This window comes from Vombatus ursinus, unplaced genomic scaffold (genome assembly GCF_900497805.2).
Source record: "Vombatus ursinus unplaced genomic scaffold, bare-nosed wombat genome assembly UNPS02014805.1, whole genome shotgun sequence".
Classification (NCBI taxonomy): domain Eukaryota; kingdom Metazoa; phylum Chordata; class Mammalia; order Diprotodontia; family Vombatidae; genus Vombatus; species Vombatus ursinus.
Genome location: NW_020954583.1, coordinates 11,335,435 through 11,351,461, shown reverse-complemented (window position 1 = coordinate 11,351,461; position 16,027 = coordinate 11,335,435). Strand labels below are relative to the sequence as shown.

Here is a 16,027-nt window from a genome sequence, read left to right as displayed (position 1 = left end):
ATACATGCTTTTTATAAAAAACTTAAGTTGTTTCAACAATAAATAAACATGTATTCATTAAGCATCTAGTGTATGCCAGCCATTGAGGTAAGTACTGACGATGCAGTGGCAAAAATGAAATAATCACTTCCCTTAAGGAGCTTACATTTTATTAGGGGAAATATATAGACACAGACAGACACACACACACACACACACACACACACAACATATATAAAGCATATACAAGGTAATTTTTTTTAGGCCCAGCAGCTAAAAGAACAAAAATTAGGTATTCTAAGTGGTAGAGATAAAAAGGAAGTATATTCCTCTTCTTAATCTCTCTAGAGTAGCTAGCCTTTGACTCTATATAATACCCTTCCCTTCTTGATATTTTCTCCTCTCCAGCTTTTCATGACATTCCACTCCCTTTGTTTTCTTCTTACATATCTTACTACTCCTTTACAGTCTCTTGCTGCATCATCATCTGTGTCCTTATTCCCCCTTTGCCCATTTACCATCTCCAAAGCTCTGGACTCCTCTTCTTTTCTCTCTCTATACTCAGTCTTTGATAAATGCAGGAGAAAAATCAAGAAGGGGAATGACTACTCACACTGATGAAAAGATAGATACAGATTCTTGGGGTATTGAGTGCTATTATTTCCCAAGGAAGAAGGCAGAACTCATAACCTGAATCTAAAAGTTGATAGTTATATAAAATATAGAATGGTATTTATTAAATTTTAATTTCACAGTAACTTTAGAAAAGATCAGAAAATTCTGATGATATTAAATTAGGTCAGAGAAAAGTAGGATAATTTATTTTGTTTATACACACAGTTTCAGGAGAACTTCAAAAGTTTTAGCCAGCAATGAACAGCTCAACTAGCATAAAGCAGAAAACATGTCAGGAATCTTGAGTTCCTTAGAGGAAATATGACATATAAAATAAGAATATGAAAACATAACTTGTCAAGAGGGGAAAAAAAACTTTGCTAAATAATGCTTCTTTTAGTTATTGCTCCTTTCCTGATATTTCAATTCATGAATTTTTTTTTCATTTTAAGAACTTTTGCTAGCTCATTTATTTCAGTAAATTAAAAAAAAAAACTCTAGAGTATTTGCGGGCATTTTTGCTTCTTGATAATTTCTCTACTGGAGGCACCTGAGTAGCTCAGTGGATACAGCACTGGGCCTTGGAAGGGGGTGGAATAATTGAAATGACTATAATGATATAAGAAATAGAAGGTATCAATTTAACATTATTAAAAAAAATTAAGATATTAAAATTGCCCAAGATTTAATTGACTCAAAGGACTAAGACTCAGGTTGCTCAGAATCAACAATAGCCTGAGAATCTAGGTGGCACAGTGAGTACTAGGCCAGAAATCAGGAAAAACTGAGTTCAAATTCAGCCTCAGACATTTACTTAGCTGTGTGACCTTGGTCCAAGTCACTCAACCAGTTTTACTCCATTTCCTCATCTGTAAATGGGGATAATATAGCAGCTACCTCCCAGGGATGTTGTGAGGATCAAGTGAAATAGTAATTGTAAAGCACTTAGAACAGTGCCTAGAACCTAAGTAAGTGCTACACTAAATGTTACCTAATACTACTACTACTTTTTATTATTATTACTATTATTATTGGTGTTATTATTAGCCTCAATGAACATCTATCCCTTTCTTGCTCTAAATGATCTTGTTGTGCTATGGCTAAGTAAACTTCCTTATCTTACATGTTAAAAAAATAAAACTAAAAGAGACTAATCAAACTTAAGTTGCTTTGAGAAGCACAGGGAAGGTGAGAGAGGTGATAATCCTGCTGTAATTTGCCCTGGTCAGAACACATCTAGACTATTATGTTCAATTATGGGTGCTATATTTTAAGAATGATGTAGATAAATGGGAGCATGTCTAGAAGAAGATGAGTATACTGAGGATTGAGATTACTTTGTATGAGGAAGATATGGAAAAACTGGGGATGTTTAGTCTGGAGGTGTGGACATGATAAGAGTCTTCAAATATTTGAAGGGGTATTTCCTCAAAGAGGAATCGAATCATATTTTTTCTGCTTGGCCTCAGAAGGCAGAACTAGTAGAAATATTAGAAGTTTCAGTGAGGGGATTCACAAGGAGATTTAGGTTTGATAAGAGGAAAAAAATACTTCTTAACTGTTCTATTTCAACCTACCTACTTGTAGAAGTCAAAACATCAAGAAGGTTTTAAACTGACATATTTTAAAGACAAGATAGATTCTATAAATAAGTGACAAATCAGTAATGAAAATTCACTTTGGTCACTGTAAAATGAGTCATTCATTATATACTTCTCAACTCCATCAAGCTCATCATAAGCTGGAGGGTAGTAGGATCATTTTTGCTATTTTATTTTATTTATCTATTTTTTTAAGGCAATGGGGGTTAAGTGACTTGCCCAGGGTCACACAGCTAGTAAGTGTCAAGTGTTTGGTCTGAGGCCAAATTTGAACTCAGGTCCTCCTGACTTCAGGGCCAGTGCTCTATCCACTGCGCCACCTAGCTGCCCCCCCCGCCCCGTTTTTGCTATTTTAACAAACTATTTGTCAGCACCAATCTTAACTTGAGTATAATGTATGGAAGTGGAAAAATGACCCTGGGCTACAGAAATGAAATTTTACCCCAAAATTCTCAGTCTCAAGGTGCATTAAGAACTTATAGAAGTTTTGTCTATGAAATGCCAAATATATGGAGAATCATAAATGTGGAGAATTGATTTTTGTTTTACTTTTTCATTTAATTTATGTGTATTATGTACACATAAAGAGACTCATATTTACATGGTGAAAAGTGATCATAATTATGATGATGGTGGAGATAAATTACATAATAATGATATATGAACAATATCTAGGATGTCAATATTTTAAGATATGACTGTAATGAGTCTATTAAATACAAAAGGCAATCAAACCTAAGTGCAAATCAATAATAACTCAGTAACAATTGTAAAATGATTTAATGATCTACATCTTTTACTTCTGGTTTTATTTATTGATTACAGAAATAATTAACATTATTTAGAGCCATAATTTTTATATGTTCAATTTTGTATATTTGTTGGAGTCTTCCAGAACAGTAATAATTACAGTTCTTAATACTCAATGTTAGTGAAATATTTTGAGTCTTACATGAAACAAAAGAGATAAACTTGGAGGTTGTTTGGAATATGGCACAATAAGGGCCACTGACTGTTTTGCTTTTTATTGATCACCAGAGATACATATTTTCTACTAAATAGGCTTAGTTCACACAAATCTTTTTTATTACTAGGTAGAGGTGTAAGCACTTGCTCTCTTACAAAACTTATTAAATTAAAAACATGCCCAGAAGACTTTGCTTACCTCTGAGGCTTTCCTAGGAAGAAATAAAGAGATAACGCATTCTTCATTCATTCATTCCTTTTAGAAAATATTTATCAATTGTCTATTATGTATAGGATCTGGTGCTAGAGAGCTACGGGGGATATTAAGACAAACAAGACCGTTCCTCTCTCAAAGCCTTATATAAGAATCTTGTTTAATGCTAATCCCTTTTATTTATCAGAAAACTGTACAACTGAACCATTTCTTTTTCTCAGGGCCCTAAAACTAAAAAAATTACTTGAAGTTCAAATAAAGTGCATTTAATTTTATCATACAAAGTTATTCTGACAAGAGTCACTTTAACTGATATACTTCTCAAACATTTTTTACTCTTTTTTAAGTAAATAACTCATCACCAGTTTACATGGACAAATCACTCAACCTCTCTGGATCAATTTTTCACCACGATGAGGACACTAAAGTAAATGAATTTGTTTCATTATCTTTTTATCCCAAAAAACTTTATCTTTTTCCCCAAAAAAGAAAACTTATATTTTATGAAAGATCTGTTCTTTGTCAATTATACCTTAAATCTGTAATAAATTCTAAGAGAACTGAAAATTATTAATTTTGTAATACTTATTTCTATATATTTTTCATGTGGCAAATTCTCCTATAATGAATATTATTGAAACTACAAAAATATTTTGATTTGTAATTGACAACCTACCTACTCCAAAAATGTCATAACAACAAAGATCAAGGACAAGAAAATAATGCAAGTAGTCCCTTAGAATTTCTTTAAATATTTTATAAGGAAAACAATATTTTTGTATTATTTTCCTTTCATAAATTATGCCATATGCAATTATAAAAATGGAATTTTAATTTCATATTTTCCAATTTGATACTCTGAAAAGGTTTATATAAATACTGATTTGTTATATTGAATAGAACATAATCATATTAAATGTTTCATTTTATTTACCTGAAATTAATATTTAATATGGATAAGACACACTTACCCATAAAGTTCAGATAGCCTTCTCCTCCAAGAGCATGAGTAATGAGACGAATCATTTTATGAAGTTGTATTCCACGATCAATAACTAGAGTGAGAGGGGACAGCACACTCATGTTTGTATACATTTCTGCATCCATCAACCTGAATGCCAGGGACTTATCACCAACAAGAGCCTATAGCAATAAAAAAAACATGGGAACAAATAAAATATAAAATGTATTACAAACAATTATAATTTGAACCAAACTTACAAACAGATATTGCCTTCTCTAGGGTAAACAGATTAGGTGAGGAAAAATGAATTTCTTATTCTGCAAATATTTTCTTGGGAGAATGTGAGCTAATAATCCAGTTTTAGAAGGTGACAGATTTATTTTCAAGACAATGTTTAATTCCATAAAAAATCTTAAGACCGATTCACCGTTATCCATCATTCCTACAGAAGCATGTGCAGATAATTAGAAAAGATGTGTCACATTTTCTGAAATATACATAATCAATAGATATGAATAATGACACTAACTGGAGGAAGAAGTCAATTTTATATTATTTGTGCTAATATAGTGGAAAAGTGACTTATGTGATTAAAATAATTTTAACTGTTTTAGAATATATCATGATTTTGAGGAGGAGAGGAAGCAAACTTATTTTCTACTTATGCTGTTTAGGTTAACAATGAATAAGTCTTTAAGCTCACATTTACATACTGTTTTACAATTTACAAAGTGTTTTCCTCACAATCATACTGTGAAAAAGGTATTGTTAGAAGCATCTATCAGTCCCACTTTACAAGAGAAGAAATGAACTCAGAGCAGATAAGTGACAAGTATAGTGGAAATAGTAACGGACTTGGAATTCTAAGACCTGAGGCTGATACTTCCTAGATATACAACTTTGGATAAATCAGTTAACTCTTCTGGGCCTGAGTTTACTTATTTGCAAAATCGAGGAACTTGACTAGATCATCTCTAAAGTCCCTTCCAGTTCTAATATTCTGTGATCCTTTAACGTGCCCAGGGTTACATTATTTGTAAGGGGCTGATGGTCGTTGGAACACAATACCACAGTTGCAACAGTTTAAAGTCCTTGAAGTATCTCCAGTAGCAGAGAGAATAACCATGTTAAGATTTTATATTGGACACTGTAACTATGTAAATAAAACACATGAACATTATCAAGAACAAATTTGGCACAGTGGATAGAAACTCAGGCCTGGCATTAGGAAGGTCTGAGTTAAATTCTGGCATTGGATACTTAGTAGCTGTATGACCCTGGGCAAGTCACTAAACTTCTGTAAAATGTGTCCTCCCTCATCTGTAAAATGTGGTTAATAATACCTTCTTCCCTGGGTTGTGAGAATAAAATGAAATAATAACTGTAAAGTGCTTCTCACAATGCCTGGCACATTGTAAGCATTATATAAATTCAGCTACCATTACTATTATTATTACTATTACTATTGAGTAAGCAAGCAAAATATCAACTCAATTCAAAGGGTTGGCTTGATTAAGTAAAACAAGCAAATCACCCCAGTCCATTTAAAATAAATGATACCTTAATGCAGTAAGAACATGTATCAATAATTCAATCAAATCAACCAATCAATCAGAGAATTTAGACTAAGTGTAAAAATGTACTGGTGACAGTGTGTCATAGAATTTGGGGGTTAATGTTTATACCAATTATTCTTACTGTAGCACTTTAGTAAATATATCTTTTTAAAAGCTAATTAAGTGGAGCTAATTGATAATCAACTGACAACCACAAGAAAAATACAGTGGAATAGAGGCCCAAGCCAAATGTATTAGAAAAATATCCCCAACTATCTTAGGGGCAACCCTAGAAAATAGGGAAAAGTTTGCCCTTAACAGCCTAGATCTAGGGTTCCAACTTGTCAGTCAGAATGAATGAATGTTGGAATAAGGAAGGAACACTCTCCCCTAGAGTTTACCTGAACCATACAGTCTTAGACTATATCATCATCTCTTGTCAAGACAAGAGAGGTCATAGTACCCCGGTACTCTGCCTTGGTCATATCATATCTGGAGTATTGTGGGCTTCATCTAAAGCATTCAGAGGAGGGATAACAGGAGAGTGAAGTGACTGGAACTGGCCAGTGCAGGCTATACGCCAGCCAGCAGTAGGCCTTGGGAGGGCTGACTGAATCAACGGCAATGACTTCCAGAGCTCATAGTTTATAGACCATAAGGGGAGCAGACAAGTAGTTAGAAGGAGATTACAGAGAACCCTTTGCCAGTACTAGGTGCAGGACTTTCTTATATTGCCCAAACAGGGATCTGGGTCACAGACCCAGATCAGAGTTCCAGGATGAGGAGGAGCACTAGCACACTATAGCATGCAGCCACTGGAGAGAGGGGATCCTGATTATAGGTCCAGGGAAGAAAAGAGTGCTTATGGTCACTCACAGACCAGAGCACGGGCCAGTAGGGCACTGACCACACCTCTCCTTACATTATACCACCTTAGTAGAAACAAAACTTACAGGACCCCAGAATTAGCTCTGAAAACAATAGCATGAAAAACCTGAAACTTGGGACAGTGCTCCTCTCCACAGAGAAAAAGAGTCCAAATTTAACAAAAAATTAAAAATCAAGAAATAGGCTAGAAAAATGAACAACAACAATATAAACAAACACACAAAAAACTGACCACAGAAAGTTACAGGTGACAGGGAAGATCAAAACACAAACCTAGGAGAAGACAATTAAATCCAAACTGCTAGACCCAAAGTGTGAAAGAAAATCATGAATTGGTCTCAGGCCCCAAAGACTTCCTGAACAACTGAAAAAAGACTTTGAAAATCAAATAAGAGAAGCAAATATAAATTTGGAAAAGAAATTAGAGTGATGTAAGAAAATAATGAAAAAAGAGTTAACAGCTTGGTAAAGGAGACACACACACACACAAAAAAAAAAAAATTTTAAAAATCTTAAAAAATAGAATGGGACCAATTGTAAAAGACGCACAAAAATTCACTAAAAAGAAAAATTCCTTAAAAAGCAGAATTGGTCAAATGAAAAAAGACATACAAAAATTCAATGAAGAAAAGAACTCCTTAAAAAGTAGAAATGATGAAAGGAAAAATTGGTAGAAAAGCTCACTGAAGAAACTGATTCCTTAAAAATTAGAATTGGGCAAGTGGAAGTTAATGACTCCATGAGACATCAAGAAACAATAAAACAAAATCAAAAGAAGGAAACAATAGAAGAAAATATGAACTATCTCACTGGAAGTATTCCAAATAATCAAATGGAAGAAGATTAGAATTGCTCTGGTTGGTCCCAAAGGTTAGAACTAGAAACACTATACTGAGATTGCAGAGGGCAAAACTTTGGTTTGAAAGTAAACAGATAATCACTATCTATCTATCTATCTATCTATTTATCTTTCTACATTCCTACATACTTACCTACTTACTGAACAAAGTTTTTTAAATAGTACTATTAAGACTCCTTCTGGTCCACTTTTTCCCCCCCATTATTTCCATTGAGATTCTTGGCCTTTTGTGTTTCAGATGAATTTTTTCCCTAGTTTATTAATATAATCCTTTGGTAGTTTGATTGGTATACCACAAAATAAATAAGTTAACTTAAACGGTATTGGCAGTATCAGAGGAGAGAAAGGAACACATGGGAGAGATTTATGAGCCGTAGTAGGTTGACCCAAATTATAATTTTTAAAAATATTCTAGATATAATTTGAATGATTTTTTTATCTTTCTGGCTAGATATACAGAAAGGCTAATAATTTGTGTGGGCATATTTTATATCCTGATAATTCACTGAAGTCATTATTCCAATTATTTTTAATTAACTTTCTAAAGATCATTAAGTAGACCAATATATCATCGGCAAAAAATTGTAATTTTCCATAATTTCATTTCTTCATCATTTATGATTATTCCTTGGATTTATTTTTTCATTTTATTGCACTAATTTGAATTTCTAGCACTAAAAAAAACAGTGATAATAGACAGCTTTGTTTTACCCCCTGAACCTACTGAAAAGGACTCTACTTTTTCCACATGTAATGTTGGCTCTTGGTTTTAGATACATACTCTTTACCATGTTAATAAAAAGGCCAATTTCTTCCAATGTTAATTTTTCTTAGCAGAAATAGTTTTCTTTTAAGTTTTTCCCTATATTTATTGATTTAATCTTTTCAAATAACTTTGGTTATTAATAAAGAATAGTATGTTTAGCATTTCCTAAAACTGACCTAACCTGGTGTTCCTGTATAACTCTATTAAGGTATGTAACTTTTCTGATGTGTTGTAGATACCTAATATTTTAATTAATATATTTGAATTGACATTAATTAGAGATAATGGTTGTTTTTTCACAATTTTGTCTCTCCATGGTTGAAACATTAAGATGATATTTGGATTAAAGAAGGAATTTGGCAGGATCTTTTCTTTTCCTATTTTTATTCAAGTTTAAATAATACTGAAAGTAATTATTCTTTGAATGTTATAGAATTTATTCATAAATACAATCCTTTTTTGAAACTTTGAGTTCCAAATTTTCTCCCTTCCCTCCCTCCCTACCTCCCATCCCATTGAGAAGGCAAGCAATTTGATATAAGATATATATAATCATGTTGTGAAAGAAAACATAAACAAGAAAATAAAGAACCTCAAGAAAAATAAAGTGAAAAAAAAAGTATGCTTCAATCTGTATTGTGACACCATCAGTTCTTTCTCTAGGGATGGATAGCATTTTTCATCATATGCCTTTCAGAGTTCTCTTGGATTATTGTATTGCTGAGAATAGCTAAACCATTCATAACTGATCATCGTACAATATTGCTGTTACCTTGTACACAGTACATTTTACTTTGCATCAGCCCATGAGAGGTTTTTCTGAGAGCATCCTGCCCATCATTTCTTATAGTACAATAATATTCCATCATAGTCATATACCACAACTTATTCAGTCATTCTCAATTAATGGGCACCCCTTCAACTTCTGATTCTTTACCCCCAAAAAACAGCTGCTATAAATAATTTTGTACATATAGGTCCTTTGCCTTTTGGTTTTTCATCTTTTTTGGGATACAGACCTATTAGTGGTACTGCTAGGTTAAAGGGTATGCATGGTTTTATAGTCCTTTGGGCATAGTTCCAAATTGCTCCACAGAATAGTTGAATTAGTTCACAACTCCACCAACAGTGCAATAAAGTTTCCTTTTTCTCCTATCCCCTCCCACATTTGTCATTTACCTTTTCTGTCCTATTAGTCAATCTAATAGGTACAAAGTAGTACCTCAGAGTTATTTTAATTTGCATTTCTCCAATCAGTAGTGATTTAGAGTATTTTTTTTCATATGGCCATAGATGGCTTTGATTACTTCACCTGGAATGTGATCATATCTTTTGATCATTCATCGATTGGGGAATGGCTCTTATTTTTTTTTTTATTAATTTGACTATGTTTGAGAAATGAGGCCTTTATCAAAGAAACTTGCTTTAAATTTTTTTTCACAGTTACTATTGCTAACTGTATTTCCCTTTATCCTATTCCCCGTCTCCATTTATTCTATTCTCTCTTCTTTCACTCTGCCCCTCCTTAAAAGTGTTTTAATTCTGATTACCTCTCCCCCAATCTGCCCTCCTTTCTATCATCTCTCTCTTTTAATCTCCTTCCTCTTCTACCGTCCTGTAGGATAAGCTCTTTGAGCCAATTCTGAAGAGAGTAAGGTTCACTCACTCCCCCTTACCTCCAACTTCTTCCCCTCCACTATAAAAGCTTTTTCTTGCTTGTTTTCTGAGATAATTTACCCCATTCTATCTCACCCCTCCCTTTTCTCCCAGTACATTCCTTTCTCACACCCCTTAATTTTATTTTTAGATATCATCCCTTCATATTCAGCCTACACCTGTGACTTCCGTCTATATATACTCCATCTATCTGCAGTCATAGTAAGAAAGTTCTTATGAGTTACAAGTATCATCTTCCCATGCAGAAATATAAACAGTTTAACCTTATTCCCTTATGATTTCCCTTTCCTGTTGACCTTGTTATGCTTCTCTTGAGTCTTACATTTGAAAGTCAAATTTTCTATTCAGTTCTGCTCTTGATTTCCACCAAAAATGCTTTAAAGTCCTCTATCTCACTGAATGTCCATTTTTCCCCTGAAGGATAATACTCAGTTTTGCTGGGTAGGTAATTTTTGGTTGTAATCCTAGCTCCTTTGACCTCCAGAATATCCTATTCGAAGCCCTATGATTCTTTAATGTAGAAGCTGCTAAATCTTATGTTATCCTGACTGTGGCTTCATGAAACTTGAATTGTTTCTTTCTGGATGCTTGCAATATTTTCTCCTTGACCTAGGAACTCTGGAATTTGGCTATAATATTCCTACGAGTTTTCATTTTGGGATCTCTTTCAGGAGGCGATCAGTGGATTCTTTCAATTTCTATTTAATCTGGTTCGAGAATATCAGGGCAGTTTTCCCTGATAACTTCTTGAAAGATGATATCTAGGCTCTTTTTTTGATCATGGCTTTCAGGTAGTCCAAAAATTTTTAAATTATATCTCCTGGATCTATTTTCCAGATTTTTCTAATGAGATATTTCACACTGTTTTCTGTTTTTGCATTCTTTTAGTTCTGTTTTATTGTTTCCTGATTTCTCATAGAGTCAATACCTTCCATTTGCTCCATTTTAATTTTTAAGGAAATACTTTCTTCAGTAAGCTTTTGGCTCTCCTTTTCCATTTGGCCAATTCTAATTTTAAGGCATTCTTCTCCTAATTGCCTTTTTGGACCTCTTTTACCATTTGGCCTAAGCTGTTTTTTAAGCTGCTGTTTCCTTCAGTATTTTTTTTCATGATTTTCTTTTTTTTTTAATTTTTATTTTTAACATGTGTTTTTAAAACTTTGGGTTCCAAATTTTCTCCCTTCCTCCCTCCCCACCCACCCTCATTGAAAAGGCAAGCATTTTGATACAGGTTATAGATGTATAGTCGTGTCAAACACTTCCATAGTACTCATGTTGTGAAAAACTAACTATATTTCCCTTCATCCTATCCTACCCCCTACTTTTTAATTTTTTTGACCCTATCCCTCCTCAAAAGTGTTTGCTTTTGATTATCCCCTCCCTCAATCTGCCCTCCCCTCTATCAACCCCCTGCTCTCTTGTCCCCTTCCCCCCTTATTTTCCTGTAGGGTAAGATAGATTTCCATACCCCATTTTGTATGTTATTCCCTCCTTAAGACAAATCCTACGAGTAAGATTCATTCATTCCCTCTCACCTTTCCCCATTTCCACTCCACTGTAAAAGCCTTTTCTTGTCTGTTTCATGTAAGATATTTTACCTCATTACCTCCCTTTCTCCTTTTCCCAGTATAATCTTCTCCCACCGCTTAATTTTATTTTCCAGATATCACCCCTTCATCTTCAACTCACCCTGTGCCCTCTATCTATCTATACAAACTTATAATTTTTTTCCCTCCCATTACCCTAACACTGACAAAGGACTCATGAGTTACAAATATCATCTTTCCCTGCAGGAATGTAAACAGTTCAATCTTAATAAGTCTCTTATGATTTCTCTTTCCTGTTTACCTCTTCCATGTTTCACTTGAGTCTTGCATTTGAAGGTCAAATTTTCTATTTAACTCTGGTTTTTTCCACAGGAATGCTTGAAAGTCCCCTATTTCACTGAATGACCATTTTTTACCCTGAAGGAGTATACTCAGTTTTGCTCGTTAGGTGATTCTAGGTTGTAGTCCTACCTTTGCCCTCTGGAATATCACACTCCATGCCCTCTTGACCCTTAATGTAGAAGCTGCTAAATCTTGTATTATCCTGATTGTGTTTCCACAAAATTGAATTGTTTCTTTCTGGTTGCTTGCAATATTCTTTCCTTGACCTGGGAATTCTGGAATCTCGCTACAACATTCCTAGGAGTTTTCCTTTGGGGATCTCTTTCAGGAGGTGATTGGTGGAGTCTTTCAATTTCTATTTTGCCCTGTGATTCTAAAATATCAGGGCAGTTTTCCTGGATAATTTCTTGAAAGATGATGTCTAGGCTCTTTTTTTGATCATGGCTTTCAGACAGTCCAATAATTTTTAAGTTCTCTCTTCTGGATTATTTTTCCAAGTCAGTTGTTTTTCCAATGAGATATTTCACATTCTCTTCTATTTTTTCATTCCTTTGGATTAGTGTTACAATGCCCTGATTTCTCAAATTGTCCCTATCTTCCAATTTCTCCATTCTAATTTTTAAGGAAAGTATTTTCTTTAGTAAGCTTTTGGACTTCCTTTTCCATTTGGCCAATTTTGCTTTTCAGGGCATTCTTCTCCCTCATTAGCTTTTTGGACCTCTTTTGCCATTTGAGTTAGGCTATTTTTTAAGATGCTATTTTCTTCAGTATTTTTTTGGGTCTCCTTTAGCATCCCTCTCAGTTTTTCCTCTACTCCTCTTACTTGCTTTTCAAAATCCTTTTTGAGCTCTTCCATGGCCTGGGATTGATTCATATTTTTCTTGGAGGCTTTGGATGTAGGAACTTTGGTTTCGTTGTCTTCTTCTGGTTGTATGTTTTGATCTTCTTTGTCATCAAAGATAATATAGTCTGACTCTTTTTGTGCTGCTTGCTCATGATCCCAGCCAATTACTTGAGTTATAGACTCTGTTAAGGTAGGAGTCTGTTTCTAGTGTGGAGAATGTACTGTCCCAAGCTTCAGGGGTTTTGTGCAGCTGTTTTCAGAGATATTTCTAGGGACCTGTTAATTTTCAGTTCTTCCAAGGTGCTATGATCAAGGGCGAGCTGTTTACTCCTTTCCTGGTCTGTGCTCTGGTCTATGAGCACTCTTTTCTGTCTTGGAACTGTGAGGAGGGTTTCTTCTCCACAGTCACTACAAGCTCCACCACGCCAGTGCTCCTCCTCACCCCAGGACCACCACCCAGAACCATGACCCAGATGCATGCATGGGCAAAGTAAGAGAATCCTGCACCAGCAAAGAGATCCCTGCAATCCCTCTCTGATCAGCTACTTGATTCCCCCTCAGTTTGTGGGCCAGAAGCTCAGGGGGCAGCTGCTGCCCTGGGCCGAGCTCAGGACTGTAGCTGAGACCACCGGCTTCTCTCTCTCACGGCAGACACACTTTTCCCACTGATTTTCTAAGTTGTCTTTGGCGTTCATGGGTTGAGAAGTCTGGAAACCACCACAGCTGCCCATGATTCAGTCTTCTGAGGCCTGCTCCAGGGTTACTGCGGCCTGCGTGCCCACGCCAAACTGTGCTCCTCTTCACGCCCAGCATGATATACCTTTCCAATCAACCATCCAGGCTGTCTTGGGCTGGAAATTTGTTTCACTCTGTCTTTTTGTGGGTTCTGCTGCTTTAGAATTTGTCTAGAGCCATTTTTTATAGGTATTTGGAAGGGTTTGTGGGAGAGCTCAAGCAAGTCACTGCTTTTACTCTGTCATCTTGGCTCCGCCCCCCAGAATGTATCTTTTCATGATTTTCTTGAATCACTCTTATTTCTCTTCCCAATTTTTCCTCTACCTCCCTTATCTGATTTTCAAAATCCTTTTTGGGCTCTTCCATGGCCTGAGACCAATTCATATTTTTCTTGGAGACCTTGGATGTAAGAGCTTTGACTTTGTTTTCTTCTTCTGAGTGTGTTTTGATCTTCCTTGTCACCATAGTAACTTTCAATAGTCAAGAGTTTTGGGTTTTTTGTTTTTCTTTTTCTGTTGTTGGATCATTTTCTGAGCTAATTACTTGACTTTTAACTGTTTGTTAAAGTAGGGCTCTGCTTCCACGGTGGAAGGTACACTGTCCCAAGCTACAGGGGTTTTGTGCAACTGTTGTCAGAGATACTTCTAGGGACCTGTAAGTTTTCAGTTCTTCCAAGGTGTTATGATCTAAGGAGAGGTGTTTGCTACTCTCTTGGCCTGTGCTCTGGTTTGTCAGCAACCATAAGCACTCTTTTCTGCCCTGGAACTGTGAGGAGGGTTTCCTCTTCACTGTGGCCACAAGTTCTTGTGTGTTAGTACTCCTCCTCACTCTGGGACTTTAAGTCAGAACTGTGACTCAGATCCAAGTATGGGCAAAGCAACAGAGTCCTGCCCCAATGCTAGCAAAAAGACCCCTGTAATCTCCTTCTGACCCGTTTTTTGACCCCCTTACCATCTGTGGGATGAGAGCTCTGGAAGCAGCCACTGCTGCTGCCACGGCTCATTCCCAATGCCTGCTCCTGGTTTGCTGGGGCTTCAGCTGTGCTGGTGAATGCTGCCCTAGACTGCACTCCACTCTCAACCAGGTGTGACAGACCTTTCCTGCTGACCTTCCAAGTTGTCTTTGGCTTCTGTAGGATGGGAGAGGTCTGGAAACTGCCACTGCTGCCACTGATTCAGTTGTCCCAAGGCCTGCTCTGGGTTTGCTGAGGTCCAGTCTATGCTAGTGTGGCCTGCACTAGACTGCGCTCCTCATTCACTCTGGTACAACAGACTTTTTCTGTCGACCTTCCACGTTGTTTTAGATCAGAAATTTGTTTCACTCCATCTTTTTTTGTGGGTTCTGCTACTCTAGAATTTGTTTAGAGTCATTTTTTAAAGGTATTTGGAGAGGTTGGGAGAGAGCTCAGGAATAATCCCTGCCATTACTCCACCATCTTGGCTCCGCCTCCTGGCCTTTTACTGAATATGATTATTATTTTATTTTGTTTAGTGAAGGATGTATTCACAATTTCTGCTTTTCTACAGCTGTTTAGTGATTTTTATGATGTAAGATTACAGACTGCCAATTTTTGTAATGGTGCCATATAATTCTTAGATTTATCTATACCTCCTTTCTTTTTCCATTCATTAAATGTTAGAGATCTATCAAACCTAACTTTTCTAAAATTCTCTTTAGGCCCTTAACTTCTATTATTTTTTATTTATTTATTGTTAGTTACTTTACCAATACAAATTACTAACTCCCATCAACAGGACAAGAAATCTGAGGCAATACGTCACCTGGAGTGAGAGACAGGGATCACACAAGCCAGGCTAGTCAAACCACTGTTATTACTTCAGCCACTAACTCTCTCATATCCTGATGGAGACAATCTTAATTTAGTTGTACCCTAATTTAATCTAATTTAATTGTACCCTCAAACCATGAGATCTTTCTATATCACTCACAGCTAAAATCTCCTACATATGTTGGCTCTCCCTATTTGAATATAAGCTTCTTGAGTACAAAGACTTTCTGTTTCTTACCTGTATGCTCAGCACTTGGACCAACATATAGTACATAGTAAATACTTAACTTTTTTCATTCCATCATTTCTTCATTTATATATACAGTTGAGGTCCCAAATTCCTATAGCTTGTTTCCCTCCACCCTCTTTTATACTTTTTAGTTTCTTTGGTGAGAAGGGATAGTGCTCAGCACTAGTGATCTCTACTTGAAATCTGCTTTCCACTTGCCCGCCCTTCCTCCCTTAAAGTCACAAGCTCCCTTATTAAAAAGTTTTTAAGTTTTCTTTCATTTTAAACTTTTCAAGATTCATCATGACTGATTCCTCCTTGAATCTACCCTTCCTCTCATTCCCCACCCCTTCCCTGAGTTTTCTTCTGTTTCTTTGTTGAGTTGAATGTATTTCATTATTGGGGGGGGGTGTGTGTGTGTGTGTGTGTGTGTGTGTGTGTGTGTGTGTGTGTGTG

The 16,027-nt window shown here is 35.7% G+C and overlaps 1 protein-coding gene across 1 annotated transcript in view; it reads right to left on the bottom strand.

The window, feature by feature from the left end:
* The window catches only part of GBE1 (1,4-alpha-glucan branching enzyme 1), a 281,545-nt gene that overhangs the window by 78,210 nt on the left and 187,308 nt on the right, over positions 1-16,027 (bottom strand). Inside the window, exon 12 of the mRNA XM_027874190.1 lies at positions 4,347-4,518. Coding sequence (XP_027729991.1) covers positions 4,347-4,518 — 172 coding nt within the window. The remainder of the gene's footprint in view (positions 1-4,346; positions 4,519-16,027) is intronic.